General features: G+C 40.4%; 1 protein-coding gene across 9 annotated transcripts in view; it reads right to left on the bottom strand.

The window, feature by feature from the left end:
- The window catches only part of LOC132124133 (disco-interacting protein 2 homolog C-like), a 122,347-nt gene that overhangs the window by 47,779 nt on the left and 59,204 nt on the right, over nucleotides 1–15,364 (bottom strand). For all 9 annotated transcript variants that reach the window (XM_059534971.1, XM_059534972.1, XM_059534974.1 and 6 more), the window contains exon 2: nucleotides 7,370–7,441. In XM_059534971.1, the coding sequence (XP_059390954.1) occupies nucleotides 7,370–7,441 (72 nt within the window). The remainder of the gene's footprint in view (nucleotides 1–7,369; nucleotides 7,442–15,364) is intronic.

The following is a 15,364-nucleotide window of genomic DNA, read 5'->3' as shown; positions in this document are numbered from 1 at the left end:
GTTTAATTTTGACTCATCTGCGCATGCTCTTTGAGGTGGTGACCATAGACATCCATTATGTGAGTCACAGACAAGAACGGTTGGACCTAAAAATATCAAAATGGGAAATACTGAGGAAACAAAGAAAAATACATCTTGGATGTCCTTGAGGTAAGCTAAAACATATCAAAATTTAATTTGAGACTGAACTATCCCTTTAACAGTGCCAGACCTATATAACTTTCTCTTAAAGTTCCATGTACAGGCAATATTTATTATGTGTTTGAGTTTGTCACACCACAGAAAAATGTATTATTAATCACTATTATTATTAAAAATCTGCCAAGTAAATAAAATAAGTGATGAAAATCTTGAAAAAATGGCCGGTATCCTCTGCCCTCAAATGCTGGGGGCGTGTCCGATTTTAACAGTACAATGGATGCTCATTTGAAATATTTCTCTTATCGCTTCAGATGTTTTTTCTACACGAAAGTAATTGCCCTGTGAAGTGGACATCACAGGATTTTCCACCATGATTCCAGTTCGAATCGAAGGAATATGTTCCATTCAAAGTGCATTGAAGTGTGCAAGATGTGAATTTAAATTGTATTTATTTACCGAGGTATATGATGTCACACCTGTCCGTGTGTGAAGACGAAAGAAAGAGAGACATGCAAAATATGCAGAGCTGGTGGGGCGCTAGGGACTGGAATTGAGAACCGCTGTCCTAGTGTGTTACTAACGGTACTGACAGCTCGCGATTGAGCGGGTGAACTGATGCGAATGTGCTCTACTTAGGCTACGGTCACACTGCAGGGCTTAATGCTCAATTCCGATTTTTTTTAAAAATTTGATTTTTTAGCAAGGCCGTTCACATTTCCAATTAAATGCAAACTTTTGTGATCTCCTGTGTGAACGTGAAATGACCCAGAAGTGATTCGCATGCGCAGAAGAGTACTCAACGGCCAACGACGTCACTCGTTGTTTGCGGAAGTAGCTAAACATGGATGTCTACAACAGTGTAGTCAACAGCGGAGCTCGTTTAGCAATATTAAAGTTATTTAAGCAGCATCGTCCGCCATGGTTGTTGTTTATCTTCTCATTCCCACCTACTTCAACGCAGAATTATGACGTTTGTAGCGTATCAATGACGTACGGTTCGGATACATGTGACCTGGCCGTTCACACGGAGGTCGCATTTCAAAAGGTCGGATACGTATCGGATTTAGGACCACATACCCAAGTGGCCTGGGTCGCATTTGAAAAGATCGGATCGGTGTCGTTCAGACTGTCATGAAAAGATCAGATACAGGTCGCATAGGGGCAAAAAAATCGGAATTGGGTCGTTTCAGCCTGCAGTGTGAACGTAGCCTTATAGTGTTAGGGGAGGGGCCATGTCTCGGGGGTTCCAATGCATCGAACCCCCTTTTTAGCCCCGCCTAAAAAATCCTGAACACAGAATTAGTGAAAAACTGTTTAACGGTCTAACTCCAATATTCAGTACTACACAGTTCACAGTCTTTTTAATGTGTTTCAGCAATACATTTGTAACATTAATAATGCATTCAGAAACAATTCTCAGAATTGACTTTACAGAGACTTTAACCAATTATGAAGAAAACAACTGCAGAACAGACAATTTTCTGATTTATGAATAACATTTTCAAATTCTGTGGAAATCTGTGGAGCTTTCTGTGAGTTTTGTGGCTGCAGATTCCATGTGGGCCATATATAGATGATCCATATCTGGCAAAATGTCTATGCCAGTGCAGCCCTAATTAAGAATAGGTAAAATATTTAATTTCAGGCACACACAGCAGCGATTGGTCAGCTATGACTCAACAGCTCTTGTGTGATGAGCCAGCTCTGTTCTGTTCTGTTGTTCTTTGTTGTCTTGGATTCTGAGCAGAGCTTAGAACCACTCTGCTCCTCCTGGCAGATTTTAGGACACGTGAGATGGCCCAGGTTGCCTTTGGCATTCCAGCCAAGAGCTCTGCGTGCAGGCCGGAGAAATCAATTTTGGCCCCATGCTGACATAGCCGAAGACATCAGTGGGTGGATTTATTCATTCAGTAAAGCAGAAGGTGAGACAGAAGGTTGAGTCAGAATCATGCACCAGCTCATACAGCAGAGCATGTGATGGTGCTTTTCTGATTCAAGTACAATGAACATTCAGTCTTCCTCCTACTAAAAAGCTGAGGGTTAACAGTCACTGATCGATACTGATTAGGTTAACATCTAAGTACGGCTGTCATTCAGTCGAAGGCAGCGACGGAGACAATCTCTCCTCTGTGCTGGTAACCTGATCCTCTTACAAACTAGGAGACACACACACAAAATCAGACAGACATTGAGGAAGGTGTCACTGTGCCACGCTCCCTTGCTCTAGTATGTAAACGACTGATCGTTAAACGCAAGTTCATGCCTTTACGGGACTGTTAAATAACACCAGTTCCCACAGGAATGGAGTCGTCAAGTTGAGTCTGGCGCATGCCGCTCTTCACACCACAGTCTACGATACATGCTTTGTGCCTGAGCATGATGTCATTGGGTTTTTTTTTCACCGGGAGCCAGACTGGGAACATGCGGGCTGCCTGTTCCTATGGCAACAGAAGCTGTGCTAATCAACAATGCAGCCAGACACACAGAGCACAAATCAAGAGACCTTCAAAAGTTACATAAATTCTTACCAAACTATAAAAGCAGCACTAACTTTATTGGTGGGGCTGGGTGATACAGCTAAAAATATAACATCTTAACATTTGAAGATATAGAACTTATGCTTTTGCCTTCAAAAAGGTGACTTTAAAATAAAAATCAGTAACAAGGCTTGTTTTACACACTATGAAACGTGTCTAAATATATTGTGAATACCTGTCTGGGATAACTGTAAAAGAGAAGAAATCACCTCATCTTGAAAAAAAAGCATAGTTCTTCTTAAAATGTTCTTTGACACCAAACAATTACTCTACCGAGCTCTTCATTTCAATGATGTCAGCGTGATTTTAAAGACTAATGCAATCTAAAGCTGGATACGCTTGATCAGCAGTGACTCTCTGCATTTTATCAATAGTCTAAATGCAAAGTATTTACTTTAAGTGCACTTAAATGAGTGAACAGGGTGATTAACCATGGTATCCCTTATTGAAAAGCAACACTGAACATTAGATTTTTTCCCCCACTAATAATAATAAGAAGGGGTTGTTTCAGTTCAGTGAAACGAGAGAAAAAAAGTTCTAAGAACCTTACATGAAGCTCTTGAAAAGAGCTTAGAGGAGCCTCTTAATTCTGGTGCCTACAGTCACTTATCAGTTAAAATTAAAGCAGCACTGAAGCAAAAGCAGGCAAATAGACTGATTGAGTCTGGAGCCAGACCGGGTTATGAATGGCCTCGCTTTCCAAATAAGATTTTCATAGGAGTAAAAAGACAAAATAGAGCTGTTGGAGATTCAGCCTTAAAGGCTGCATTTAGACTGTCAACCAACTCTAATTTGTTCACCTTTATCTTGCAAATATTGAATCTTCTTCCATGTATATGATGTATATAAAACACATTGTATACATCTTATTTGGGTCACTTTTAAATGTTTCTAAATTAGATATCCAGTCAAATAATAAAATGGGCAATTAAATCCCATATACCTGCATAAGGGTGGATATGTAAGTGTGCAGCCTAGAATGCCCTACAAAAGTCATTGATGGTTTAAGCACGACAGAGCGACCGTGAAATCCATCTGTTGAGATCTTAATGCCTAGAATATTAGCCCACAGGAAACAGATTCCCATCGCAGGTTTTTAGGATCTGTTTAAATGAGAGAAGGGAAGGTAAACCCATCTGCTGTTTCAGTCAGCTGTTTAAACCTGTGCAAATGCAAGTCTGTGGGTACAAACGCACTCTATTGGGCAGTGGGCAGGTCTAAAGGACCTGTACGGGAGAGTAAGACGACCCCGCCCTACCACGAGTCATAGGGGCTCACCATGGGCAAGTGACAGTACCACTTTGCCTCCCAACTATGGGTCAAATAGTAGATGTCAACTCGGCAGCAGGAGTTGGCAGCTGTTGTAGAGCATGGGAACGTTTTCCCGGTTTGGTCTACCACAGCTTTCTTGGTGGGCGGAAGATCCTTTGCGGGACAACGGTCAGCGAGTATCAGGCCAAGTTAGTAGGCTACTGCGGGGCGATCCTGCGTTGCTCTTGACTGTCGTGCTTGCACTCCGTCGGATTCAGTGGCGTAGGACCCAGAGGGAGGCGGTTGTCCTGGGCAACCATCCGTCTTCTGTTCTTTGCCCCGGCACTCGGTGCTATAGCATGCATGAAAAGTCAAATATATCTTCAACGACTGGCAAATCGGGAGCCCTTGCACTCAAGGGCTGCCGTTGCTCGGCAGGACACGCGTGTAAGGCAGGCGTGGTCAGGTCGACATTCTGCAACTGCCTCCTCTTCTCTGACATTGGCGTGTTGGAATATCAGAAGTCTTGGGGTGCACTCAGACCTCAACAGTGCTCCACGGAAATCAGCCGTCATTGATTGCGAACTATCTCGCCTTAGAGTGGATATTGCTGCTATAAGTGAGACTTGGCTGTTGGGTAGTGGTTCGGTGCGTGAAAGGAACTACACCAGAATTTTCTGGTGTGGTCATCCAGATGGCCATCGTCCGATGCATGGAGTCGGCTTTGCTGTGCGGAACACCCTGCTGTCCACCGTCTCTCAACCAACTGCTTGCTCTCCACGCCTAATGTCCCTGCGAATGTCACACACGGCTGGTTTTCTCAATCTCCTCTCTGCCTACGCACCCACTCTTGACGCGACTAGTGAGGATAAGGATGCCTTTTATGCCCACGTTAGTGAGGTCATTCGTTCCGTCCCGGCTGGGGAGGATTTAGCTCTGCTTGGGGACTTCAACGCCAGAGTTGGAGGGGATGTCACTGCCTGGAGGCCGATCTTGGGGAATTTTGGGTTTGGTAGCATTAATGACAACGGCCAACGTCTCCTTGAATTGTGCGCTGCTCATGGACTATGCTTACCAAGTTCCTTCTCATCTGGATCCATCAGATCCAAGGTTACCTGGATGCATCCTCGGTCCAAACACTGGCACCAACTTGATCACATTATAGTCAGGAGGTGCAAACTCAACACTGTAAAGAGGCACAGGAGTATGCACTCTGCAGACTGTAACACCGACCACGCCCTTGTCCGTTGCACTCTAAAATTCACCCCAAAGAAGATTCACAGTGCCACTCCAAAGCCCACGTCAAAGCTAAACATTGAGCTGATGCAGAATCTTAAATATGTGACAAGTTTCCGTGCACGTATGGAGGGCCTTGACTTCAGAGTTGACGGAATTCCTGAAAACATCTGGGCCGAGCTAAGAGGTTCCATGACGGAGGCTGCATCTGAGATCTTTGGGTTTTGTAGAAGAAAAAAGCCGGATTGGTTCCTTGCAAGCTCTTCTATTCTGCTCCCAGCCCTAGCTGACAAGCGTAATGCCCGTCTCAGTGTTCTTCAAGACCGAAATGATTCCTCCATCACTCACTATCGTAAGGCCAGGAATGAAGTGAAGCGCCTTACACGCCAGGCCTACGAGCAGTACTGGCAAGACCTCAGTGAAAAGGTAGAATGGTGTGCAAGTACTGGGGACATACGCGGCATGTACAGCGGTATCAATGAGGCACTGGGTCCTACAGTGAAAAAAAATGCATCGTTGCAAGCCACTGATGGCTCTGTCATCAATGATCTCCCAGGCCAGCTTGGTAGATGGGTCGAGCATTACAGCTTGCTGTATGGCACTCCGATGGACGCTGACTTGAACGCTGTTTCTGCTGCTGTACCACAACTACCTGTCCTCAACGAGCTCGATGTGGAGATCTCAATAATGGAAATTGAGCGCGCGATTGCAGCTCTGAAGAACAACAAGTCACCGGGAAGCGATGGAATTACAGCGGAGCTACTGAAATGTGGTGGGGCAGCATTGGTCAAGCGGCTCCACTGCTTGTTTCGAAGCTGTTGGCAAAACAAATGCATCCCTAGCGAACTTAAGAATGCAAACATTGTAACTCTTTACAAAAATAAGGGTGACAGGCAGGACTGTAACAACTACCGAGGCATCTCGCTCCTCAGCCTTCCGGGAAAATGCCTTGCTCGTATAATCCTCCCAAGACTGCAGCGCGTTGCTGACCAGGTGCTGCCGGAGAGTCAGTGCGGTTTCCGTGTTGGTCGTTCAACCTTGGACATGATTTTTTCGATACGCCAGCTTCAGGAAAAGTGTGCAGAACAGCAACGCCCATTGTACATTGTGTTTGTTGATCTGACTAAGGCTTTCGATTATGTGAGCCGCTCTGGTCTCTTCCACATTCTGCAGCGACTGCAGCAACTCTTTTGGCAATACTCAAAGGCTTCCATGATGGGATGCGGGCAACCGTGCAGTTCAACGGTGCCGGCTCAAATGAGTTTGATGTCTGTTGCGGAGTAAAGCAGGGGTGTTTTCTCGCCCCCACCTTGTTTGGCATCTATTTCTCGGCTGTGCTGCAACGAGCGTTTCCTGATCCGGTTGGGGTTCTGCTGCACACCAGGTATGACGGAAACTTCTTTAGCTTGGCTCGCCTGAGGGCCAGAACCAGGGTGAAGCGCGTCCTTGTGCGTGAGCTGCTCTATGCAGACGACGCTGCCTTCGTAGCTCACAATGAAAAAGAAATTCAGGAGATGTGTAATTCTTTTGCCGCTGCCTGCACAGAGTTCGGACTAACCATAAGCCTCCAGAAGACAGTAATGATGGCTCAGAACGTTCCTGCTCCCTCTCACATCACCATCAATGGCACAGTGCTGTCGGTTGTTGAGAAATTCATCTATCTTGGCTCAACCTTGACAGCAAACAACAACCTTGATGCTGAGCTGAATACCAGGATCGGTCGTGCCTCAACAACCTTTGGGCGGCTCCAGCATCGCGTCTGGAACAACAGCCACCTTTCTCTTAAAGTAAAGGTGCGCGTATACGAGTCCTGTGTGCTATCCGTTTTGTTATATGGTAGCGAAACGTGGCCAACATACCGGCGGCAGGAGCACAAGCTAAATGCTTTTCACTTCTGTGTTAGCTGTGGGATACCGCCCTCGTGGCCGACCAAAGCTCCGCTTTAAGGATGTCATTAAGCGGGACATGAACGTCTTTAACATCAACCCTGACCGATGGCATCACCTTGCGGAAGACCGAGCAGCTTGGCGGTCTGCGCTGACAGAGGGCACAACTCTGTCCCGTCACGCTTACACCAGTTTCTGCACAGAAAGACGGCATGCTAGGCACCGTTCAGATCGGCGCTTGCGCTGTAAAAGGCCTTGATGATGATGGGGTACAAACGCACTCTATGACTCCCTAAATGAGAGGTGAGAGTTGGTTACCTGGAGGGTGTGGCAGATACGCCCTGAGCAGTTTTGACCTCTTCTTCTCATATCCTTTCTGAGTGATGTCACCTGCAAGAGAAAGGAAGTGTCAAAAATGGCCTTTTTGCTTAAGCAGATTATAATACTAAATTAATACCACACCTCGTCTTTCATTCAGGACATCCATATTTGGTTTAGAAAACATTTCATGTTTTTTTTTTCAGAAAATGGTTAGGTAAGGTGTTTTGGGACAGATCTCTGAGGAAACTATCCGGATAAAATGGAGAGCACATCCTGCAATGATTAATGTAACAAGGTTTCTTGACTTGTCACAAAGCATTAGGCGACCAGGCCGTCACATGTGCACGAAAATTAAGAAAAGATCTGGAGCATAACGACAGAGTGACAGATTGACTACATGAGAGAGCTACAATGAATCAATAGTTCTGTTATAAAACCTAGTGAGCCGCCTTGCTGTCTACTGCCTACATAGGCAGCTACCTATTAAGGCAGAATAATAAATGAAATGAAAACTTATTTCAGACTTTTAATGCCGAAAATCACCCAAATAGCGTTTCTCATGAGCAGAACAAACAAATGATTCCATTTTGAGTTTGATGTTAGCATGTTGCTAAGCTAACAACACAAGACTACTATAACTACTAAAACTACTATATTAAAATATACAGCAAAACCCCACATAATGTAAAATATCTCATTTTAATTATATAGACTTAATAAAATAAAAGCATTTACCACACAAACATAACAGAAAATATGACAATTTCAATTATTATAATGAATTCCTTTTATTGAAATAAAAATAAAGAAAAACAAAAACAGTTATATTGTGAAATATTATTACAATTTAAGTACTTTTTCTATTTTAATATTTTTTTAAATGAAATTTATTCCTTGGATGACAAAGCTGAATTTTAAGCATCATTACTCGAGTCTTCAGTGTCACGTGATCCTTCAGAAATTATTTTAATATGCTGATTTGGTGACTCCAGAAATATTCATATTTTTGTGTAAACCAGGATTAAGGGGGGGGGGGGCACTTTTTGCAACTTTGGACAATTTAACAATTATTGAATAAAAGCACACATTTTCATTCTGGGACTGATCTCTACTAAGAATACATTCAGTCTCATCTCTGAATAATAATAAGGCCAAAAAGTGGTATCTTAAAAGTCAATATCGTACTGCCTACCTTTTTGGGCGGCATTCAGAAGATGATGCCTAAAAATACGGTCTAGGTAGACCGCTCAGAATGTTTCAGAACAAAGCTAATCTCATCCTCCTCACTCTTGACGCCAATATAATTATATTCGCGGACACTGTATGTGCTACACTACTGTGATCTAGTAACATCTACAGTTTAGATCTTTGGAAGGACAGGAAAAAATGACCTCTTTAACGGCCCAATAAAAATGGGTGGGAGGCTAAAGTCTTCATGAGGAGGAGGATGAAGAAAAGCAGAAGACGAAAAGAAAAATATTTTTTTAAACAGAGACTGGATGATTCACCCACTTGCCGCCAATCAAACTGCCTTATGTGGAAGTTTCTGCTCAGGAGATTCCTAGCGTTGCCTGTCCTTATCTGGCTTACTTATTCTTTGCTTCACACACACACACACACACACACACACACACACCTTCTCTTGTCCTCTTATTCTCTCCTAGTCCTTCTCTGAGGGACGAGTCCCTCATAAATTTTGACACCTCTGCCTAAGACTGCAACCATTAAAATCAAGAAAAAACACAAGTGCAGATGACTCCACTGTGAAGAGAGTGAAAATGAGGGCGGCAGGAATGAAAGGCAGCTACCGGACAGTTATCCTCCAGGTGTGCGACACGCCGCTGTTTAATCTGCTGGGGGTGTGATGTTGGCTACATTTCTCATATGCTTGGCAGCTGCCGACCAGAAACTTGTCATACGAAACAAAGAGCAACTGTCAGACTTGTTGCATACACTCCCATCTCATATTTTCTGAAAAATGGAACAGATGTACAAACAAAATCGAGATAATATTTTACTAATTAGTGCTGTTTTCTATAGAAATCACTATTATTATAGCTTTTGCCCATAGTTGATTATCTGAACAAACACCTAACATGAAGAAATTAACTTTGCATAATTCACCCTGCTACAATAAACTTATGATGTTTTAGAGGTAGGGCTGTGACGGTCATAGTGCACGTGACGTCACGGACTCTATAGCAAGCATAATACAAAGTTTTGTATACAAGTGTAATAACTATAATAGTAGCTAATTATTTTATTTAGACTATAAGCCTACGGTAATTCACAAATGACCTCAAACATACACAGCATTTCCTTTAGACTGGCAGGTTTGAGTGCAGAAAAATAGTTCAGAAAATTAATTTTCTTTTGGGCGATGGACCTTGTTGGGCAACCAAACGCTACATCACTGATCTGGAGCCATCTCCATTCATGTCACCCATCCGTGTTTGTACAAGTTCCCGTGATTGCAAACACCTGGCTGGTCAGGTTTGGTGAGGCTTTCTTCAAACTGGCCAAATACAAACGAGACAGCGATAAATGAAAGATGTTAACAAGAAATGTGGCAACGATTCCCATTTCAAAGAGAGCGTGTGTAGACGAGAAGTTTGTCGGAGATTTGTCATGTCGTGCAGCATCTAGTGTAGCATTACTGATTATAATGAGTTTTACAGCATTTTGTCACAGGGTGTATTTAACTTTCTTATTTGGCCAACTTTCTTGTTTAGCTGTATTATTTTTTTGATATTTATTTTAGTGTTTTGCAGACTGCGTAGGCTATTCACTGATGGAAGTGCTGAAATAAACGAGCTGACGAGTTGTATTGTGTGTGTTAGATGAGTGAGACAGTGCTGGGCTGCTCCAGAACAGTTTTGAAAACCATTTCAGAGACATGTTCTTAAATGTGACACATATAAAACATATTACATGCATGCACAGGTTTAAGGCAGCTTTAATCGCCTTTTTGGTAACTGCCACCGTCACAGCCCTAGTTACAGGAACTTTTAGTTGTTCTCCACAAGCAATTTGATCTGCAGAAAGAGTGGTATGTACTCCTATGTTTCTGCTGACAGATTTATATCACATTGGACTCCTCTGAAAAAACTGAATTACATCACACACCTCCAAAGACAACAATCTCACATAGACAAAAAAGACATGAAGCGGCCAAAACCAACATAGGAAAACCACTCTTCAGATCGAACCGAGAGACAGACAAACACTGCGGTTCTAAATAATGTTTATCTAATCGAGTTAAAAAGCACAGCAATCAAAACATCTGCACAGGGGACAATGCAAATTACTGGAGGTAGCCACATGCCTTGTTTTCATTAGCAGAAATAAGGCAGGTAGATTTAAATGCACAAAAAGTAAAGAAAAAAAATTAAGATATAAGTTTTGGGATCTTTTATTTTATTTTTTATTTTTTTTAAGTATCTTATGCTCATCAAGGCTGCATTTATTTGATCAAAAATACAGTAACAACATCAATATTGTGAGATAATATTACAATTTAAAAGAACTTTCCATTTTTTCAATTTTAATATACATTAAAATATAATTTATTCCCGTGACGGCAAAGCTGAATTTTGATAATCATTAAATCAAGACTTCAGTACGACTTGATCCTTCAGAAATTATTCTAATATGCTGATTTATTATCAATGTTGGAAACAGTTGTGCTGTTTAATATTTTTTGGAACCTGTGATACTTTTTTTCAGGATTCTTTGATAAATAAAAAAGTTAAAAAGAACAGCATTTATTCAAAATAGAATCTTTACTATCACTTTTTATTAATTTAACACATCCTTGCTGAATAGAAGTATTAATCTCTTTCAACAACAAAATAAAAAAGTGCTGACCCCAAACTTTTGAAGGGTAGTATATATAGTAGCAAAAGATTTCTATTTTGAATAAATGTTTTTTTTTTACTTGTTTTCACCCATCAAAGAATCCTGAATAAATTAAGGAAATTAAAAATCTAAATATTTACAATGCTACTTAATTTTATAATGCACCAGCAAAATCATGGCCATTATGCAATGTATTATCCAGCTCTACAACAGACTTGTTCTTGATACTATAATCATCATAGACTGGAATTGTGGATCCACCCTTCTAAAATTCTTTCAAAACAGACTTTAAGCTGAAAGTAAAACAGTCCTGTCCTGCAGCCGGGCTCCAAGAGATCCGATTACCCCTATGTGTTTCTGGATGAGCTTACATCTGTATGTGACTAAACTGAGAAAAGAAAAAAAAAATAACTTTGATTCTCTTCTCAGCTTAAAAACACTTATCTAGCCGATGCTAACAGGCTATCTTTAGGCAAACACATGTAACAAAAATGTAAAAAGTGAAACAACGATGTAATACTTAATTTGTCATGAGCGCACAATATAACTATATGTTACAGTTGGTGCAGCTTACGGCACACACATAATACAGCAAACCATCCTTTCGCCTTTTTCACAACATAAACGTCTCAATAATGGGCTTCGGTGGAAAGAATCTGCTTCTATGGAAATCACAACCTCACAAGCAAAAAATTATCTTCTATTTATCTAAGAGGATTATGAGCTCGGAGAATATATACAAGTCCTTCACAGACTTTTCTAGGGCCTAGGAGATCATGAGCAATGCCACAACTTGTGTTATAGCACAACATCAAAGCTGAAAGAGTTTTTGCATCGATTCATGTAATACAACCCATCTTTGGCTCTAACAAACAGAAGGTTTTTAAACAGTGCAGTGAGAGGAAGATGATGTCACTGGGCTGTGTTCCAAAAAGACAGGATACTGTGATGTCATTGGTTTCCTGTTTGGTGTGAGGCAGGGATCTAATCAGGCAAAGGGCCGAGGTGTCAGATGTGCTGAAATAATCTACTGTACCTGTGTTTGTGTGTGAGGCTGTGTGAAGGGCAAAATGAGCAAGAGCAAATAAAATGTCCCCAGAAAGTTTTTGGAAAGTTAAAACACACTATAAAATGTACGAATATAATATTTCAAGCAAAACATTTCACATAAAGATGTTATGAAAAGTGATAAATTAACAGATTTATGGTTTAAATTGTTTTGGGGAAGGCAGATGCCATTTAGTTTGATACTTTGTTATACAACGCAATGAAATTTTTTAGGGATGCATGATATTGGAGTTTAGATATTGTATAGTTTTCAACTTATTTTGGCCAATAGCAGATGCCGATACTGATATTTACTTTAGCTTGGAAACAACAAGTCTCTCCTGTGATTAGAAACGAATTATTTTTAATTCTGGTTAGTTTTTAACAAAACATACTTGTTAGAATTAAATAAACAATAATGAATTATTTTGTAATAAGAGTACATTGACAGATTTGAAAATTACTATAAATCAATCATTCCATTGCTATTAACATTAACATTTTATTTAAAGAATATTCTGAAAAACTTTTAGAGCTCCTTGTATTTTAAGGGGTCATATGATGCAGTTTCAGGTTTTCCTTTCTCTTTGGAGTGTTACAAGCTGTTAGGGCGCATTAGGGTTGTGCCGATAGACGATAGTATCGTGTATCGACGATCGTCAGAGATATCGACATAAGCAGAATTCTCTGTCGATAATCAAGACGATATTAGGCTCATTTTCCTATTAATGTATTAGATTATAATAATAATAAATATTATTTTTATTTTTATTAGGCTGCTTATTATAATTCGGCTTTTAAACTGCCCAGCTATTTCACTTAATTTCACTGCCCGCATTTCACACACACACCTCGCACGCGCAGGAGGATTAGAGCATGTAGTCGAAGTTGTAACGCTTTGACTCGGATAATTCGTTAAATCCATGAAATGAAAGAGATAGAAAACGAGGAGTTTTCATGCACACCGCACTATAATGTGATGCATGCAAAATACATAGTTTTGGCCATTACAAAGTCTCCATCCACAAACAGACGTACATCGTCTGCAGATATAAGGTGTTTCATTGCACTTTAACAAGTAATCTAAACGGCCTATATACTGTATGTGCAATATATTAAACGAGCCCTCACTAACTAAATTTAATGCCACAGTTATGTTAGAATGCATCTCATTCTTGTTTCTGTGACGGTGCGTCAGACTCGTCATGAGGCGCGCGGTCCGGAGCGCTGTATGACTGATGCATCCATTCAATTCAACTTTACTACAAATATATCAACTTACCTGTTTTAAATACTTTATATTTAAATGTTCGTTTATGCCCAATGTTAGTGTTTAACTGTTGGACTTTAAATGAAATCTGCTATTGATTTTCACCGTTGACTGATTTTGCAGAACATTTAGACTGATAACTTCCCTGCGCAGATGCGGATGTGCGATATGACAGTTGCGTCTGACTATGTATGAACTAGCTGTTTTAAATACAGTATTTTTATATTTAACGTTAGTTAAATCAGTCAGTATGTTTGAAAGTAATTTTTTTTGATTATTGGTGACTCCATAGGCTCTCTCTCTCGCGCACCTGCGCGGTTTAAAACACCAAATAGTTATGCTATGACAAGAACAAAGAGTCTCTCTCTTGCTTCACCTATGCTCGATAATATTGTGTATCGTCGATCTCACTGGCTGACGATATGATGATTGGAAAAATGACCATATCGCCCAACACTATTGTGCATAGATAAGATCCCTAAAATTGCAAAGCCTAAAAGTTAAGACTCGTCCATGGCACGCTAGGGATGGGACGGTATGAAAATTTAATATCACGATTATAGTGACTAAAATTATCACGATTATCAATATTATCACGGTTTTGTTGAAACGAGATGAAAGTGTTCAAAAATAGTTGATGCTCACACTGAAAACATTTCAGCAAGTTTTATATTTAATAATCAACAAACAACTAATAAAACAAGCAACTCTATGCACTTAATTTAAAGAAAGATTAAATTCTGTGGCATTTCCTTCCTTACAATGAAAAGTGTAGAAGCATAGAAAAGCATAGAAAAGTCACTGACTTTCGCCATTCCTTCTCGAAAAAAAACAAAAAAAACATTGTGCGCTGCGCTTGCGTCAGACTGTTGCTGGCTGGACATGATTTAATAGTGAGTTATTAAAACCGCGATAATCAAACACTGTTTTAATGATAATTCATTTTTAAACGATATTACTAACCTTCAGCACATTTTATCACGGTTATCAATAAAACCGGTTATCGTCCCATCCCTATGGCACGCCCTCTAAAAAAGACTTGTTTAAACACGCCCCCACATGTCTATGTCACAATGTGGGAAAATTTGCATAATGCCGCCCAAATGGTTACACAAAGAAAGAAGGTACAACTTTGATTCTCGCTGCTCCCGCTGGCACCATGGCATGGTGATGCTGATATTTTCAGACCAATGAGTTTTGTAAAAAAAAAAAAAAGCATTTCAGAAAGGCAGGACATAGAGGAGAAACAATGTATGTGGAAAATGTATGCACAGTAAGTGTTTTTTGAACCTTAAACCGCATTAACATTGCATTACAACAAATACACAAAATAATGTTCTTTTTAGCAACATCATATGACTCCTTTAAGCTTGCAAGAAACCTATATATTACACATTAATTAATAAATCTGTATATATCAAAATTATTCCATTTACAAGGCATAGACATAATTTTTCATATTGGGCCAATGACGATGTTTACATTTTTACCCATTATTGGACGATTCTGACAACATTCCGATATTATTGTGCACCCCTAGTAATTTCACACATAAGTGATAAGTTGTAAAGTCTACATTTTGAACAAAGTAAGGATGCAGTGATATTAAAATACTGGTCGATAATTTTTTTTTGGCTTTAAAATTAATTGTTATCAGAGGTCGACCAGGATATCGGCTGATATTTGGCATTTTTCAAATATTGGCATTGGGTGATATGTTTTTCACTTTGGCCAATGCGTTCGAGGCAGAACTTTTATTTTGACGGCGCTGAGAGTGGCTTTCAGTGCTATCAGTGTTCACATTCTTAATCTTGTTC

The sequence above is a fragment of the Carassius carassius genome, chromosome 42 (genome assembly GCF_963082965.1).
Source record: "Carassius carassius chromosome 42, fCarCar2.1, whole genome shotgun sequence".
Classification (NCBI taxonomy): domain Eukaryota; kingdom Metazoa; phylum Chordata; class Actinopteri; order Cypriniformes; family Cyprinidae; genus Carassius; species Carassius carassius.
The sequence above is the reverse complement of the archived record's forward strand: the minus strand, read 5'-3'. Positions and strand labels throughout refer to the sequence as shown.